The sequence below is a fragment of the Rissa tridactyla genome, chromosome 4 (genome assembly GCF_028500815.1).
Source record: "Rissa tridactyla isolate bRisTri1 chromosome 4, bRisTri1.patW.cur.20221130, whole genome shotgun sequence".
Lineage (NCBI taxonomy): Eukaryota > Metazoa > Chordata > Aves > Charadriiformes > Laridae > Rissa > Rissa tridactyla.
The window spans coordinates 3,068,374-3,085,679 of NC_071469.1; the positions used below are offsets into that span (position 1 = coordinate 3,068,374).

At 39.0% G+C, this 17,306-nt stretch overlaps 1 protein-coding gene across 5 annotated transcripts in view; it reads right to left on the reverse strand.

Moving 5' to 3' along the window:
- Positions 1–1,197: 1,197 nt before the first annotated feature.
- CAPRIN1 (cell cycle associated protein 1) overlaps positions 1,198–17,306 on the reverse strand; it is a 42,086-nt gene continuing 25,977 nt past the window's right edge. For 3 of the 5 annotated variants that reach the window (XM_054197697.1, XM_054197698.1, XM_054197699.1), the window contains 8 exons: positions 17,195–17,256; positions 14,845–14,955; positions 14,142–14,291; positions 13,790–13,940; positions 10,746–10,940; positions 9,413–9,513; positions 8,509–8,572; positions 1,198–6,954 (listed from right to left, as the gene is read on the reverse strand). In XM_054197697.1, coding sequence (XP_054053672.1) covers positions 6,890–6,954; positions 8,509–8,572; positions 9,413–9,513; positions 10,746–10,940; positions 13,790–13,940; positions 14,142–14,291; positions 14,845–14,955; positions 17,195–17,256 — 899 coding nt within the window. In that variant the 3' untranslated portion in view covers positions 1,198–6,889. Of the gene's footprint in view, positions 6,955–8,508; positions 8,573–8,788; positions 9,172–9,412; positions 9,514–10,745; positions 10,941–13,789; positions 13,941–14,141; positions 14,292–14,844; positions 14,956–17,194; positions 17,257–17,306 lie in introns of those variants that run through there. The other 2 variants (XR_008465865.1, XM_054197700.1) reach the window with 2 other exon arrangements.

Consider the following 17,306-nt stretch of genomic DNA (forward strand, 5'->3'; position numbering starts at 1 on the left):
AGCCACGTTACAGGCCTGGCACCAGCAGCACCAAGGACTAAAGAGGAAGTAATTGCTTTAATAACGAGGATTCTTCATCTGGGGAAAAATACAGGCGTTGTGGAAGCTATTTTTTAAATTAGCTATGTATCCTTAATTACAATTTAGCACCTGGAGATAACCCCAACTCTCAAAATCAAGCAAAGGCCCAGTCTGGTGCCAGGGGCCAGGAACTGCCACATCAATTCTGGGTTTACCTCAGTGACTTTGGTGTAACTGACTGTAAAAAGGGGATAAACACAATTGCGATGGCAACACTAGTTTTATTTTTTTAAAATCCTTCATTCTAAATAAGTCTTGCTTGCAAACCCCAGCCCTACTGCAGTCAACGCCATGCCTCTAATGACTTTATAAAGATACTCCATTTCCACCTACTGCTGTTCTACGATACACTCGGTGTCACTGGGTGTCCTCGGGTGCTGTTAAGAGCAAAAAGAAAAAAAAAAAGGGCATTTGGATACACCGTATTGAGCACATGTACAGAAAAGTAACAAATCTTTACGCTACATTAGTATCAGATACTAAATTATGAAATCCCAAGAAACGTTAATGCTTCTCAATAAAAGCTTACATAGCTTGTAACATTTAAGCTCCACTGTTTAATAAAACCACGGCTGTTTGAAAGTCTTCTATACAAAATCCCAAATTGCATAACTGTGGAGCTGCAACAGGAAAACAATTTATCAATCTGACTTTGTTTAAATTCTAGTAATTCTGAAACACAAAATTTATTCTCAAACTGACAGCAAAACTATTCCTAATAACCTAAAATCTATAACATTAACCTTCCAATACCAAAGTTGAGCCAAACTATTTGCATAGATATATTTATTCTTAGCTTTTAATACTGCCAAAAAAAAAAAAAAAGTTTTGAACTTGAACATTTGAACAATGAAATATTTAAGCCAGGTAACATCATAGGAAAAATGTGTTTAATACCACTGGATGTATTTGAGGATAAAATATTTACGTTTTAAAATATAGCAAAAATATGATAAAACTACTGAATTAATAATCATAAAGGCTGTAGAACAGTATTTTTTGAGGTGAACCCAGGTAAACCCAAATTACCGAAACCAAACCACCAATGCAACAGAAGTGTAGCAAGACAATTCCCTAAGGTATAGCTATGAAATATTTGCTTAAAAGGGAAGGACATAAAACAATTAAATAGATTTATTTTTCAAATGTTTACATAAGCCATGGACCAATTTGTTTTAAATGTTGAGTTAAAGAACTGCAAAGACATATATACAGGTATGTTTAAGGCCATCAGAAAATTTAAATCTGACAATTAAGTAAAACGTAATTCTGAAGACTTATTTTATATGGTAGATGCACTACTAAAAATTTGTTCTAAAATTGAATAGCTTTAAAAAAGGAAACACATTTCCACTTAATAAAAGTCTAATGCATAATTACTAAAATTTATCTTGATACCAAAATTTCAGGTGGACTCTTGATCCACTATTGGGTATTTGAGCACATTTCATAGAAAGGAGAAACTGGCCACTGTAGCTGGAACTGAGCTAGTTACACCCACCTGATTATTTTATGAACATTAAAAAGTGGGGAGGGAACAGAACGTAGCTTTTCAAATTAATGTGTTAGTAACTGCAGCAAGAGCTAACAATAAATTTAATTCAAAACAAAATGTCACGTTAGGCTGATGTTTCCTAACGCTGTTCTCTTAAGCGCCGCTCGAAGTGGCTTTAGGATGTGGATTCTGGAAAACAGATTTCCTTTCTTCCATTAAGGCCAGATGTAGAGCCACAAGTAATTTTAATTGCATTATATTCAAAAAGCCTAAGAAAGCAGTTAGTAGAATAGCACCTCTTCCCTTAGACAAACAGTTTAGAAAATTAGTTTCTCATCAGGGACTCTGACATTCCACACCAAAACTTAACCATCACCCAGCGTCTGAAACCTTGTAGGAACAGACAGAAATCCAAGATGCTTTTAAGTTTTCGCAAAAGTGTGAGGGTCAAGGGCTTGCTTTCACATAAAGGAAGAGACATTAAATTTCTTTAACAGTCTACGACAGGGTAGATGTTTTCTTTCCCTTTGATGTTAGACAATTTGAATGCAACCTCAAATCCTGAACAGCCGAGGTGCAGTAGTTCTCAAAAGCATGGAACCTTTCCTCTTGGAAAATGTACTGACTGGGATGAAAAACATTTGAATGTAAAAGCAAGTTTTGTCATTTAGAGAAAACCAGAAGGAAAGAACACAATTTTGAGTTTCCAGCCAAGTTCACAACAGTAATCCTAACTATGTTTAAGCCCAGATTTAAACAAGGGAATAATCTTTCTAAATTCAAAAGGAAAGTTTTATTGTTCAGGACCATTTCCTGCTTGCTCTTCACACGAGGCACTGACTTTTAGGTCAATCGGTGGTGAAGAACACCTACCCAGCCCACCTGTAGAACTTGGTAGGTACTAGCTCAAACAATTAAAAAGCCTTTCCAGTCCCATCCATATTCAGTGCAGCTGGAAGGAATGCTGTAAAAAATGGGTGCAGAGATTTGAAACACTAAAATACACAGCCTACTTTATATAGTCGCAAACCTCAACTCCAGCTATGAATTTGTATCTTAAAACTACCTGTTTCGATACTTTGCATACATTTTATTCAAGAACAGTTTCGCATGAGAAAGAGGGGTGATCTTTATTTTTCAAGATGTGACTAACAGCCTCATTAATGGGGCTGGCAAGGAGCAGTGTTCTCATGTCCCTTCATATCCACAAAAGACTTGGGATGGGAGAAAACTGGGAGAATATAGCAGAACTTTGTCCACTGAGCCCCAAGACGTGTCTCTCAGATGTGCATTTATAATGAATGGTTCTTGCAAAGAAGAGGTAGGAAAAGTCAAACTACTCAGCTTACACAATGCCAGAACTTCAAAAAAAAACAATACGAAGAGCAAGATTTTTCTGCCCAATTGGTTTTGATCTTATTCTGCTGGACTACGAAGGTTTTGCCCTATTTGCTTTTAATCATATGAAGTTAAACCACTTTTTCATTTATCGTCTTTCTAATATTTGTCTAAAGCCCTTTCAATAACTTTTCTCTCAAATGGCATTTCAGAGAAAAGAAGGAAGCTCGATCCATTCTCCCAAGACACTTATGAAGGTAGCCTGTAACCCAATCACAGAACCTGCCTGTCTAATAAGGTCACCAGGATATTTTGAGAAGACACATTTTTAAGGTCATGAAGTTCTCTGAGCGTTACAAAGCCCCAGCAGAATACATTGACTGGCTATTAACAAGAAGTGAACATTACTCTTCCAGCTACTCTGGATGATGCTTCAGAGATTGCTATACAAAAGACAGTATCTTGGAAACAAAACAGGGGTTAAGTGAAGTCTAGAACACCTCCCACAGCAAAACCCGGAATTCATATTGGTGAACTGTTCTTACAAAGACAGCCTGAATACAGGAAGAACACCCAAGTAAAACGTAGGACAAACTGATCTTAGGTATGAGACAATAGCTCATGATTTCCAAGTATAATATTAAAGTCATAGGATTTCTAGGAACGATTCAAGTTTCCCAGACACAATAACATTAGGTAGAAACATCTGGAAACTCGAGTAACTTATAAATTATTTTTAAGAATGCTTGCATTACAGCCAAGAGGAAGACAGGCACTGAAGCTAGAAGTTTGTTTTCAAACCCATACCACTGTACACTATTGCAGCCTAGAAGTATTGGACACTGAAGCCCCTGCCAAAATAAAAATCTGTATTTCCTCGTAGTAGCTGTATGTGCAAGGCAGTCACAACTAGCCCGTTATGATCCCAGAAGACTGATTCACAGAAGAACCAAGTAAAACCACCAAAGGCTGCAACAGATGTGTCTACATACAGGCTCAGAAGTAGCACTTTGTTATGCTCTCTCACGCTGTCCAACCACAGATATCAGGCTGGAGTTCTCCCACCGCAGCACCCAACTAGAATTAACGCAGCTCACCCCCTGGCATCCAGGAAGGGCTCTGCAGCAGAACCAGTCCAGAACTGCCACTTTCAGCCTCGATACGATCACTTATCATCACGGTCTTTGTTCAAAAAGATGACCTTTTTCAAAAGAAACGTTATCTAGGAGTGCTTGTGATCTGGACGTAACTCAGATCTAGAGCTAAGTTATGGAGTGAAGATACTTAAAAGCTCCCCTGAACAGGCCAGAAAACCAGTTTGTGGATCTATGTGCCGTACTGTGACTCAAGCCAATTTTTCAGTATACTGTTTATTAGACGCATGTATTGAGATTAAAGGAGTCAGTGCAAATTCCCAGATTAAACACATCTTAAGTACTTGTTTTACGGTTATAACACATCTCCCTCTATCGGCATACAGTAGAGCAGCTACTCTAAAGACCATTTTCATACATGAAAAGGCTTACAAAGTTGTATCTCAATTAAGAGGCCTCTCAACTACCCAATGTTTTATTAATAAATTTAAGTTAAAAAAAAGAAAAAACACCCCCAAAACCTTAAATGGAATGTTCTGATCCATTCGGCGGTCTTTAATTTAGTATGCTGCAGGTTTATTGTCAAACTACAATTAGCTATTAAAGAAGCATTTGGTGTGCAATGGAAAAAGCTGAATAGCTTGTGTTCTACCAACCATTTAAAAAGTAAGCTGATGCACACAAAAAAAAAAAAAAAAAAAAAAAAGAATTCACTGTTTTCCTACATCAGTTCAACATTAAAAGGTTTGTCTTTTTATTTTTTTCCAGTTAAAAAACAGTTGGGACTATTATCTTGGTAATAGCTTCCTAAAAAAAGACACAGAACAGCAACTTCTCACCAGACTGCAGTTTATATTGTTATACTGGTATGGAATGTTTCTAGGCCTTGACTAAAACTGCTGCTTCTAGCCATCAGCATTGTTTCAAGATGTCTGGTGTGTAGTATCTTCTTCACAAGCTTATCACTTCTCTCAGTAAAAACATTTCGCATTTGTGCTCTTCACACAGAAGATGGAAAAGTGATATCACCACCTATTTGTATGGAGTTTCAGCTTATTTCGCAATGAAGTCAAAGTATCTGACTACAAGTTCTGAAAGTTCAGTTGTGATACAAAGTAGAAATGACCCTCTGAGTGAAAACAACCTTCAGTTTTGTATATAACAGTTAGACAACACGTAGCTGTTCCTTAATGTCACCTTTCCACAGGTAGGAATTATTTGATGAGCAATACTTAACGTATATAGCACTTTTCTTCTTGCACGTGCTATAGAATGCAACAGAACTACCAACACCTCTATGGAGGCAGCTATCAATATATTCTCCCCACTGCAGAGAGAGTGCATGTGCGCAAAAGGTAGGCACAAGTGATTTTCCAAAGATTATACCACAAGTATGCAGAAAAACTTGAATAAGACCTGGTATTTTCCAGCTCCTAGTCTTATGCCATTTGTTTTATACATTGCTGCCTTGATGAAAAGAAAGTCCATAAAAAGGAAAGCTTCCCCGAAGAAGTCACAGCTATTAGAATAAAATCAGAAAAACAGAAGGAGGGTTTACATGTATTCAGGAAAAAGAGAATCTATCAGGGAGAAAAAAAACCCAAAACAAAAGGCAACCTTATGAAATGTCACCCCGTTACATTAAATTTAAGTCGTTGAAAACCAGTGTTCCAGGATACAATTTTTATAAACATGTTTTATTTGTCTTACTTATACCATTAGAACTGTAACTGCTGGCTGTCATTTCCCTTAAAAGGGGAAATCAATTCAAACACATACTGGTGCTTTTCAAAAGATAGCAATTAAAAGGGCAGCAGCAGCGGGCATTTGAGATTTCTTAAAACCTTCAAGGCTGCAGGAAAGACAAAAGGACATGTGACCAAAAGTGTTATGATTATCCATTAGAGATTTCCATCAGTACCGGCATCAGTTATTTAGGTGATAATACAGCAAGGTCAAGTATTAGTGACAGACAATGTGCAAGTCATAAGGAATGATAGAGAATACCAATCCTTACAAAAGTCATTGCTATCAAAGAAACTTAAAAGTGTTTCAAAGAGATATCTAAATACTTCACATCAAATATACCGTGGCCATCCAGATCATATCTCACATTTGTTGCAAAATTTTGTTGAAGTGCCAAATCAAAGCTTTTTTTTCTTTCTTCTTTAAAAAAAAATAATAAAAATTACACAAGTACATTAGCAGTTATGCAAGCGATCTTAAATCCTTAGCCACAGTAAACAGGGCCCTGGCGATGAGGAGTGCTGTAGCTAAGGGTGCTTCTTCTTTGTCAAAAACCGGCTAAAAGCCTATTTGTCTATTTAGGGAAATATGCATCACTACGCATCTTTAACTGTTCAGTGCTTCAATTTAACAAGAAAAAGCTGAAATGCAGTTGCTCTACCAAGCCACACTTCACCTTTTCCATCCTTTCATGGGAACATTAAGTTTTGTCAACTGCCACCACAGTAAATCTTTATGAATTTGCAGATTTTATCCAAATTTGTTACGTCACTTTTAAATGTCAGAAGTGAGTCTTTGTTTTTTCCTGCCACTTCAGTTAACCATGGAGATGGGATCACCCTGAAAATTGCCTTTTTTGCTTTACTCTTAGCAAGGGTGAGGAATCTGAATCTCATGTGCAAGGCTCAAGATGATGCTTAGGACAGAACATGCAGAGTAAACGTTGTTTCGTTCCTTTCCATATCCAGGTAATATAAAGCTGGCAACTGTAGTCCTGTCATTATGGGTAATGAAAATAGTCCCTTTACAACAAACTTCCTGTAAGGGAGAACAAATAGATAATAACTCTTCTGGTAACATGTATAGTACACTGGCCAGTGTGTTTTTGGCGTTTAATGTAATCCTGTGAATTTCTTTAATTCACTTGCTGAGCATTCATTTGAGGCATCCCTCTGTTTGGTCTTGGGGGCCCTCCACGACCTAGAAAACATATAAAAAAGGCACTTGAATTATGCATGAAGTCAGGTTATTTTAAAAAATTCCTAAAAGCTCTAGTCTAAACTGGGTAAGAATTCCCAGGCTTGTATCTAGACTGTGTATGGTTCTAAAAGCTCCTTCAAATCAAAACTCAACAGCATGTAACCTGTCTTTACAGTTTTCAGCTTTATCCCAATACTTTTTTTTCCTCAGAACTACTTAAAATCACTTCAAGTAAAAATGAAGAAAAAAATATAATCCAGTCATGAAAATATGAATATAAAACTAAAAGTTCTGCAGTAATGTAAGGAATAATTGGTCTACAGTATTTTAAGTAAGTCCTGTGAGCTAACGAATCATGTTTTAACTTCCGTTCTTTTATTCCTTTGATAGACTGCTGGTAGCTCACGTTCTCAGTATTATAAGAATTGTAGGTCTCTTGGGGAATCCCTCTCATGTTTGCCTGCACACCCCTGACAATGAACCTCAAGACTTTTCTTCATTATCCTTGTGCTTCCTAAAATACGCTCACAGTTTCACCACAGCCTAATTCTACGCTGAACTTCAGGCCACAGTTCCACACCACAGGGCTGTCAGTACCAAGACAGTCAAAGACAGAAGTCTTCAAAACCAAACTACCACACGGAACTCTGGTTTCATGGACAGTGCAATGCACAGCCTTGCCTCTCATGGATATGGACTCTCAAGGAATAAATCAAGATTCTCATGGAAATATCTGTATATTCTATATATTCTCATGGAAATATCGGATGAGACAAGAGAGTCTCATCACCGAAGATCTACTAAAACTAAGAACAACTGTGGAAGCAGTGTTGAAAATACTATCTAGAAGTTTAACTACAGCCTCATTATGTATGTGGAGTTTTTTGTTTATTTTCTCAGATGAATATGTGGCAAACACCCTTACGAAGCTACAGGACGACACACTTCCCACAAGCTAAAAGCAACAATTCTCTCAGGTCAAGTAACAGATGAGCATGGAGGGAAGTTATGTGTTCTTAGATCAAAAGAGACTTCCACAACAGATGAAGTAGGACATTAGGGTGCAACAGAGTAACATACAATTTAAGGCTGACAGCCAACTGAAGCCTATGTCTGTTTTATAAACACGTCTTACCTGCAAACTACTAACGCACCTAGTAAGCAGATCTTAAGTCTTGGTAAACCTCACCAAAAAAACCCAAGTAAATCACTTTCCTACGGCTTTCATTAATAAAAGGGAACTAAATGGTTCTGTTCAAGTGTCAAAAGCAATTGTTGTTTTAAATTCTTTTCAAAGGAACAGCCAGCTACGCTTCCACTACAAGTTCCAAGGATCACAGTATAATTCCAGTCATCAGGGACCTCGAGAGGTCCTCCAAGTCCAACCTCCGTTCAAAAGCAGGGTCAACTATGAGGTCAGAGGAAAGTAAGCTTATTCTTTAATTGTGACCTGCTCAATAAGGAGTGAGGCGGCTTTTTAAATCCAAAACTATAGAAGGTGGATTTAAAAACCTCCATTCAGCCCAAATCAATTATTCACTACTTAGGAATTACCTCTAGGAGCTCCCCGAGGTCCACTTTGTCCAGAACCACGTTTGAAATTCTGTTGATATCCATCCTGAAGCAAAGAAATGAAAAAAGTTACGACATAAAACCTGGGCATTTTGTCACGTTTCAGGAAGCTATTAGTTGCCAACAAAATAAGCAGCTTTTAAAACTATGTGCACTGACAAAACACTTGTGACTTCAACATATAGCATTTTGTTGGTTTAAATCATCTTGGAAAAATAAATTCTGACTCCTACCAGTATCCAGGAGGAATAATAAAACATACAATGACAAATTCTCTCTCCAGTTACAGGATATGTTGTTCGACAGAAGTAAGAAATGTAAATAGACATATTTGGTGTTCGAATTTTTCAAAGTATACAGAGGTCAAACAGACAAAGTTGCTGAAGGACCAGTCAATAAATGAAGTGACATTCTAACGGCAGGATCGAAATCTGTCATCTCATTTACTTATAAATACTTGTTTAGGGATATGCAGAGTTCGACGTTTTCCAGTCAGTCTAAGTTTTGAGCATACTTCCTTCAGAACAATGAAATTCTGAGCAAGTTTCAGAATAACGTATCAGCATTGCAGAAGACAGGCAATCCCAAACAAGTTTGAAAAGTCAATTTCAAAGGATTTACGTTCTTCAAGTTTCTCTCTCAAAGCTGTGAAAACAATTACGTTTAAGGCAGAGTTCTTTAGTAATTCCTTTATAGATCAATCAGCCAAAACCAACACATTTAATATTCTGCTATTTCCAAGTATCTATTTAGTACCTGAAACTTTTGTCTTCATTAACATTAAAAAAAGCCCTCGGAAAAGTTTTGACTAGTAGATTTGAGTGCTTTTGTTGACAAATACTTTTTTCTTCTACTTCTAGACTGTCACAACATAATGATAGCTTACCCGCTGGTAGTTTGAATAATCCCGAGGAGCATTAAATTGGGGCTGCGTGTAACCGCTGTTTGGAGTGTTGGAAAAGGAAGGACGGTAGCCATCATATCCTCCTAAGGAACAGGGTACGAACAGGGTACAAGATTTCACTTGGAAATGATTGCCTATTACTTTATGCTACCATATAAAGAAATGCAGTAACAGCATTTTACCTAAACCTGAGGGCAAAAACCCTTTTACTAAGTACTGTTTACCTGCAAGTCAAGCAAATGTTTGCAACACCAGTGCTAATACCATCACCCAGAAATAGGAATGAAGATCTCGTAAGAACTGAGGAGACAGCAATTCAATGCACTGCTCTAGTAATTTGAAGTTTGATTTACGTAACATTTAATCCAGAGCTAAAGATAATACTACGATCTAAATGTAACAGAGGTGACCTGCAAGGCCACAACAGCCAACTCAAGCAAGAAGCTGCTCCTGAGCAGACTCTCCTGAGTGCTGGGAACCATGTCCAAGGATGGTTCCAGTCCCAAGGGTCCAACACTGGGAATCCAGATCAATTTTAAGCACACAAGTAGTGACCACTGCGTTCCCTACTACAAGCAGTTGTATTTTTGTTATACGGGTTTCTCCTCTACTCTCCAACCACACAAGAGGAAGAGAACATGGTGACAGCACACAGTACTGTATCCGTTAGTCTAATCCTGAACACCTGGCAAGGAAATAGTCTCTCTCTCCCATTCTAACATACATCTCTTCATTAATATTGACAGCCACATATAATCATCTCCAGGAATCGTGAATGCTCTCTTGTTTATCCAGAACTATCATTCCTCCGCTCTCGTTAATTCTCTCAGAGTAATGGCTTTGGGACTTTTTTGTTCTTTTATTTCTATATTATCCAGTCTATCCTCAATATGATGAAACATGGAACTCTAAAAAACACTGCTTCTACCGTAACTCAAAATAAAAAACATTTCTGAAGTACCAATTGGCATCTGAATCCCTCACTTGATGGCTGTGAAAATTCTGTTGGCTATTTCTGTGTTTGCTTTTACTTGCAGTAGAGGCCTAATCAAATTAACACTAAGGCTTCAGCACATAACAGAAAGTAAGTGTTTCTTTGTTTACATCCTAGTAGGAAGCCTAACCAAACACCTAAAATTTAAGTTGCTTAAGTTAGCTAAAGCAAACAGAATTTTTACTACAAGTTTAAGTATCTTGCAGAGATACCACTACAGTATAAAACCAACAGTATGTCAGTTTAATACTTGGTATCTTGAGATGGTGTTTCCAGAAAGTAAGCAAAAGTCAAATGAGAGTGTTTAATAAAGCTGTTTACCTCTAAATCCATTTGCCGGTCCCCTGTAACCATTCATTAAGCCACGAGCCCCACGTGATCCACCACGAGACACTCCTCGACTGTTATAATAAGGCTGACTGTTACGTGGAAATCCAGTATTCTGTTGAGGAGGTTGCTGGTGGTTACCTGCAACTTGATGGGTCTGGTCCGGGGAACCATGGTAAGTACCAACCACTATATTGAAAGCAGGGAGAAAAAACAAAGTATAAAACTCTGCATTTCTTTATTTATGTTCCCATATATACTCTCTGCCAACTCAACATTCAAAGCTTTGAAATACCATTGAGCACATCAATAAATGCTCACCCATTCAAAGAAAAATAATCTGCAGAATTAAGTAAAAAGTACAGCAGTCAGATATCTCACAATATTAGAATAACCCAGAAATGGTAGAAAGTTGATTTAAGTCAGCATCAAGAAGTCTCTAGTGCAAGCTCAGCAACAAGTGTTCCTAATGTAGGTACAATTCTCCTGCGCTACTTCAAATCCTTTAAAAATCAGCAACACATACTCTGGAAAAAGCAGTATAATTCCTCCTCTCTGAACTAGCAGAGAGAAACTAATAAATCTTGGCTTTCACCAAATCCTCTGTTAGGTGTTGCTGTGCTCACTAAGGTGAGATTGACGGGAACATTTTAACAGAGCCGCTGTTTTGACTGTCAGGCTGGGGGGTCCTTTCTTTACACAGGACATGTAAATCAAGAGGCAAGAGCTGACTGGGTAGCTTGAGACTATCTGCACCTTTGAAGCAAGGTATGCCACAACATCTTCACAGGAATCACCAGGAACGAAGTGGATTACAGAAGCAATCCAAGGACCAAACGCACAGTAAGAGTAATAAAAGATGGAATTCTGTACATAAGAGCAAAACAGCTTTAAAATTTAGCCTGGTAACAAATGCTGAAGTAAGATCTCAAAGAAAATTTTTAAGTGATAAAGCCCCTCAGGAAGATTTCTCCATCATCCATCAGGGAGCACAACTTCATGTCTACTTCACCCAGCCACGGAGTGCTGTGGAACTTTTGCATATGTAGATCCTCCCTTCTCCTCAACTTCCCATTGATTCTCGTGAAATGCATGAAGTGGTCATCCTTTTGATTGTTTAATTAGTGTGCAGGTTTTGTTCTAAGGGCACTGCATTTTCTGCATATCAACAGTTACATTTACTTAGCTGTTATATTAAGCTAAGCATTTCATATTGTATGGTCCACCTTCAACATCAGCATTCCCCAGATTGTCCTTCTGCCGTGTGCGGTATATGGCTCAAAAAACATCTAGACAGACAAGGAAAACTTGGTTCTCCCTCTTCTCACCTACCCGCCCCAGTATCCCTCCTTGCAAGGAAGACAAAATTCAAGCTCGTAGAAAAAGGATCAGGCTCTTTTTCCCTGCTTCACCTCCAGCAGTTATTAGCACTTCACCCTTGTCATCTCTGTCCTGTGTCCTTCACTCAAAATCCCGCTCTGCATCTGCAAATTTTATCTCAGTGGAAAGTGAGGAGTGTGCTGGGAGAGCAACAGCTTTGTACAGACTTTTTTTTTTTTTTTGAAGTTGCTAACTTGGAAAGCATTCTGCCTGCTGTATTCAAACCATGTCTAACTGATTTCGGCAAAAGATTCTAGATCTTTATGAACCTTACATCATCTGTGAGAAGCAGTCCATATTTGCTCTCAATTGTAGCTTACTATTTCCTTTTTAAAATGTCATCTCAAATAGTACATTGTTGGGTTTTTTTAAAAGCAAATTTAAGGATCATCCAACCTTAACATCAGGAGAGCAATTACTCCACTATCCTGCTTTCATCTTTAGAATAATCCTTAATCCCGTCAAACCTGTATTGGGTGTGCATGGCAGGTTTTGGTAGTGGGGAGTGGTGGGGCTACAAGGGTGGTTTCTGTGAGAAACTGCTAGAAGCTTTCCCCATGTCCAATAGAGCCAATGCCAGCCGGCTCCGAGATGGACCTGCCACTGGCCAAGGCAGAGGCCATCAGTGACAGTGGTAGCACCTCTGGGATAACATAACTAAGAAGGGAGGGGAAACCTGCACAACTGCAGCCAAAGAGGAGTGAAAATATGTAAGAGAAACAGCCCTGCAGACACCAAGGTCAGTGAAGAAGGTGGCAAAGAAGGTGTTCCGGGCACCACAGCAGAGATTCCCCTGCAGCCCATGATGAGGCAGGCTGTCCCCCCTGCAGCCCATGGAGGTCCACGGTGGAGCCAATATCCACCTGCAGCCCCCAAAGGATCCCATGTCAGAGCAAGTGGATGCCCAAAGGAGAATGTGGCCCTGTGGGAAGCCCATGCTGGAGCAGGCTCCTGGTGGGACCTGTGGCCCCATGGGGTACCCACCACACTGGAGCAGTTCATGAAGATCCCACGCTGGAGCAGGGGAAGAGTATGAGGAGGAAGCAGAGACAACATGTGCTGAACTGACTGCAACCCCCATTCCCCGTTGCCCTACGCTGCTCAGGGGGAGGCGGCGGCTGAGAAAATCAGGAGTAAAGTTAAGCCGGGGGGCGAAGGTGTTTTAAAGATTCAGTTTTATTTCTCATTATCCTACTCTGATTTGATTGGTAATAGATTAAACTGATTTCCCCAACTCAAGTCTGGTTTGCCTGTGCCTGTAATTGGTGAGTGATGTCTCTCTGTCCTTATCTCAACCCACGAGCCTTTCACTGTGTTTTCTCTCCCATGTCCAGCTGAGGACAGGAGTGATAGAGGGGCTTTGATGGGCATCTGGCATCCAGCCAGGGTCAACCCACCACACCCATATAAAACTGAATCAAGTAGCAAAATTCTTTGAATTTTGAATTTCTTTTGAATCTTTTGAATTTCACCCCCGACAGATATTCCAGCCGAGACAGAGTAACAAAAACCAGGTACTGTTCAGGGGGAAAGCGTGGCAAGACTAGGAACATTTCAGAATGTGTGACATGCTTTGCTGCATTATCTAGGACTTCACAGCTTGATGATCTGCTCTATTCAAGCTATTGCCATTTTAGTTTTTGCTCAAATAAGTTTACCTGTCTGGAGTTGTTCTTGCTGAAGATCTGATTGTTCTACTTGGTGAGGCTGATTGGAGAAACTCTGGTTGTAACTGGCCTGGTACTGATTTTGCTGCTTAAGGGTTTCTGGCTCATTAACAGGAGGAACAGGTGCATTCATGTTGAATACCTATAATGTTAGAAAAATAGCTCTCTGGTCCAATTTGTTTTTTACAATTCCTCATCGCATCATGTAAAGTAGTATGCAAGTCTGAGAATGTGAATAACCAAAGACTACTTTATGTAATCCCATGACTGATTCCAGTGTTTGCATAAAAACACAAGGAATGACTACCAAAATAAAGGGATTCAATATTAATTTATTACTTACTGTTTGCATGGATTGGAATGGAGCTGCATTAACATTGATTCCGCTGCTATGCAAAGGTTTGCTAGATCCAGCCTGGAACACCTGCGGCTGGGATGCAGTGGGAAGTGATGACGATGACGGGGTCTGGTCTGCATTCAGTGACATTGAAGCCTAATAATTAAAACAAAGACCATTTTGGCAGCTTTTGAGTAATACAAAAAATTAACTTTAAAACTTCACTTTTTTTTTTTTTTAAAAAAGTGACAATACCTCAGGTTCACCTCAACAAATGAGTATTTTCTACTTCAGCTGAACAGCCTCATTCACAACAGCATAATGGGAGATGAAAAACCTAGCAGTCTTTTCCCTCATTAACTTGAAACACAACTAGAAAAATCTAGAAGGGGAAATGAGCAAGTTTTTGGGCTAACTGCCAGCCAATGGAAAAAAACAAATCACATTTCCTAAGCCAACAACACTGATGCCTAGCTGCCGTTGTTGACATGTTACTTCTAACTCAACAAACAATCTTTTAAGGCAAAAAGTCTTACTATGAAGGACTTACTGGTCACAGACAGGCTCAAAATTTTGAAATTAAACAGAACTGAAGCGGCCCTACCAGTAGGTAACTAAAAATTACAAAGCTTTGTACAAAGAAACATGGACTAACATTTGATCACACCTGCAAGCAGAGTCCTTCCCACCCCTGTGAAATCTGACTTGCCTGAATCTGGTCAATTGATTCTTTCTGTGGCCGTTGCTCTGTTGTGTGAGAAGGCTGATACATGGGTTGGGAGGCTGTATATCCCTCACTTGTAGAAGAAACCAAGGGAACCTGACAAAATAAACCCCAAAGCGCCCCAGAAGTCAGCTGATGCTCACACACAGTTTCAGGAAAAGTATCACAGAACTCTGGAATGAATGTTACTCTCTAGTAAAAGTACGTATTTCCTGCAAATCTTTACAAACCTTAAAAATTAAGTACTTTAACAAGTAGATGTTCAAGCACCTCATCTTGTCATATACTCTAACGTGTCACACCAACCACCCCCCACCAGATTGTAGTCTGTGGATATTTCTCAATCAGTTGGACGTGTATTTGCTTTTACTGCAGAACATCCACATCCTCCTCCTCATTTCCTTATGCAACCCCAGCTACCATTACAATAAAGCTGGGGAAAGAAACTGAGACAGAGATATATACAGAAGTTTAAATGAGAGAAACTCCAAGCTCATACAGAAATAGAGAATGTTTCCAATGGACTAAAGTTGCTCATTTTACAGCCTCTGCTCCCTTACACAGAGTCCAGTGAAAACTGGCCAACAAAGCAGAGGACTTTGCATTTAAGGCCACTGGAGACGTTAAGAGGCAACCGATAACAACTGATGGGTGTGTTCACATTGCTTTGTTGAACTTTCAAAAGGAAGCTTAGCTACTGCTTGCAAGATCCCCAAGGGAATCATTGGCAGGAGTGGCAGAGGAAAGGAAAATAAGAAGAGAAAAATCCATTGGGGTAAAGTCACAGACATCATTTAATCATAAAGTAAAAGCCAGTGCAGAGAGAACTCTGACAAAAAAATTATTCTACACCTACAAAACAACAACTCCTGAGAGTACTAGCACTTCAGCAGTTACATAAAGAGGAAACTCAGGAAAAGACCCACATTCCTGTTACATAGAAATAAGTGACTTAAATCTTGCAGATCTAATCTGGACAAGATCAAGCAATTTATACTACCATCAGTCTGAGACACACAATCTATCCAGGCTTTTCTTTTTGTTTTCAAACACCTACAGGGATCAGATTCATAACTTGAGACCAGCAGATTCCTTCAGAGATGACACACGTGCTTAATTTTCCTATTCAGGAAATTCTTTAATCACGAGACAATTCGGTAAGAAACTGGCACATCTTACTGAAAAGGTGAATAGACCATTTATACATTGCAGAAGCACGCGTAAGAAATCCTACTTAAACAGGAATTTCAGGAAAGCTGAATAGCTGAAAACAGCATTCAAACTCATTCTGACTGCTCTAAAACTCGCAGTATTAAAATACTACCCAAGCAAGCAACTGGGACTCATCCTTAACAGAACAAGTCAAAAACAGCACCACAAACTATATAGTTAATACATTAAATTTATTTGTGGTCTGATGCCCACTTCAACAGATACAGACTGCCTTTTAACCAAGTTCTTTTGAGTTTGGCGTTTCTGTCACAAATGAAGGACAACTTGCTTCTACCTGAATTAGAAATATCACTACGTGTGGCTTAAGCTGAAAGAGAACAGTACTAGGCAAAGACTGACGTTTAGTGGGAGACATCCCTGCCCAAGGCAGGACAGTTGGAACTAGATGGTATTTAAGGTCTCTTCCAACCCAAACCAGTCTGCGATTCTGTGCGATTCTGTGACATGTCAATTTATTAGTCCATCTTGAACAGAATGCACAGAGAAACCTCAAGTTAAACTGCTATATTAGAGTAGCACTAACAGGCAGCATTCCAAACAAAGTACTTCCTCTGAATCATGAAAAAAACCCACTTAAAATTCACCGTCACACGGGATACAGATTTTAAATGATGGCAGTCTAACACACAGGCACCTGGAACTCTATTTGTGAAATGAAAAATCACATCCACACACCGAATTTGAAGACTGAGGTGAGCTCCACAGATTGAAAGAACGAGGAGAAGTCCGTATTGGGCCATCACAACGAGCACTGCAAACTGCAACTGCTTCTGGGCTTGTGCCCTTCAGTTAGGCCTCTCATTAGAAATGCAGTTTCCTCAATAAACTCCTACTTCAACCTTGAACCCAACAGTTTTCCAAACAGGGTAATACCTGATAAGATTCCATTACAGAAGATACGCAATGTCTGAATAGCATAAAAGCTCTATGTAGTAATGCTTCTAAGTGATAATGCTGAAGAGATAATGGACATAACAAATTTCCCAAAATGAGTGCTTCAGCTTTTTCTTTGAGTTCGTCCTATAGTTAGGAATGAAGTCATCTTATAACATCAAAACTAAAATAATTTAAAATCCCAAATACAATTTACTAAATACATTACCTGTGTAGCTTCTGGTTGCACAGGAACTTGATTAGGCTGGGCAAGTCTTGACTCAGCATGAACTGAAGTAAAATAATTTCAGTTACTACATTGTACAATCAAACCTTTCACA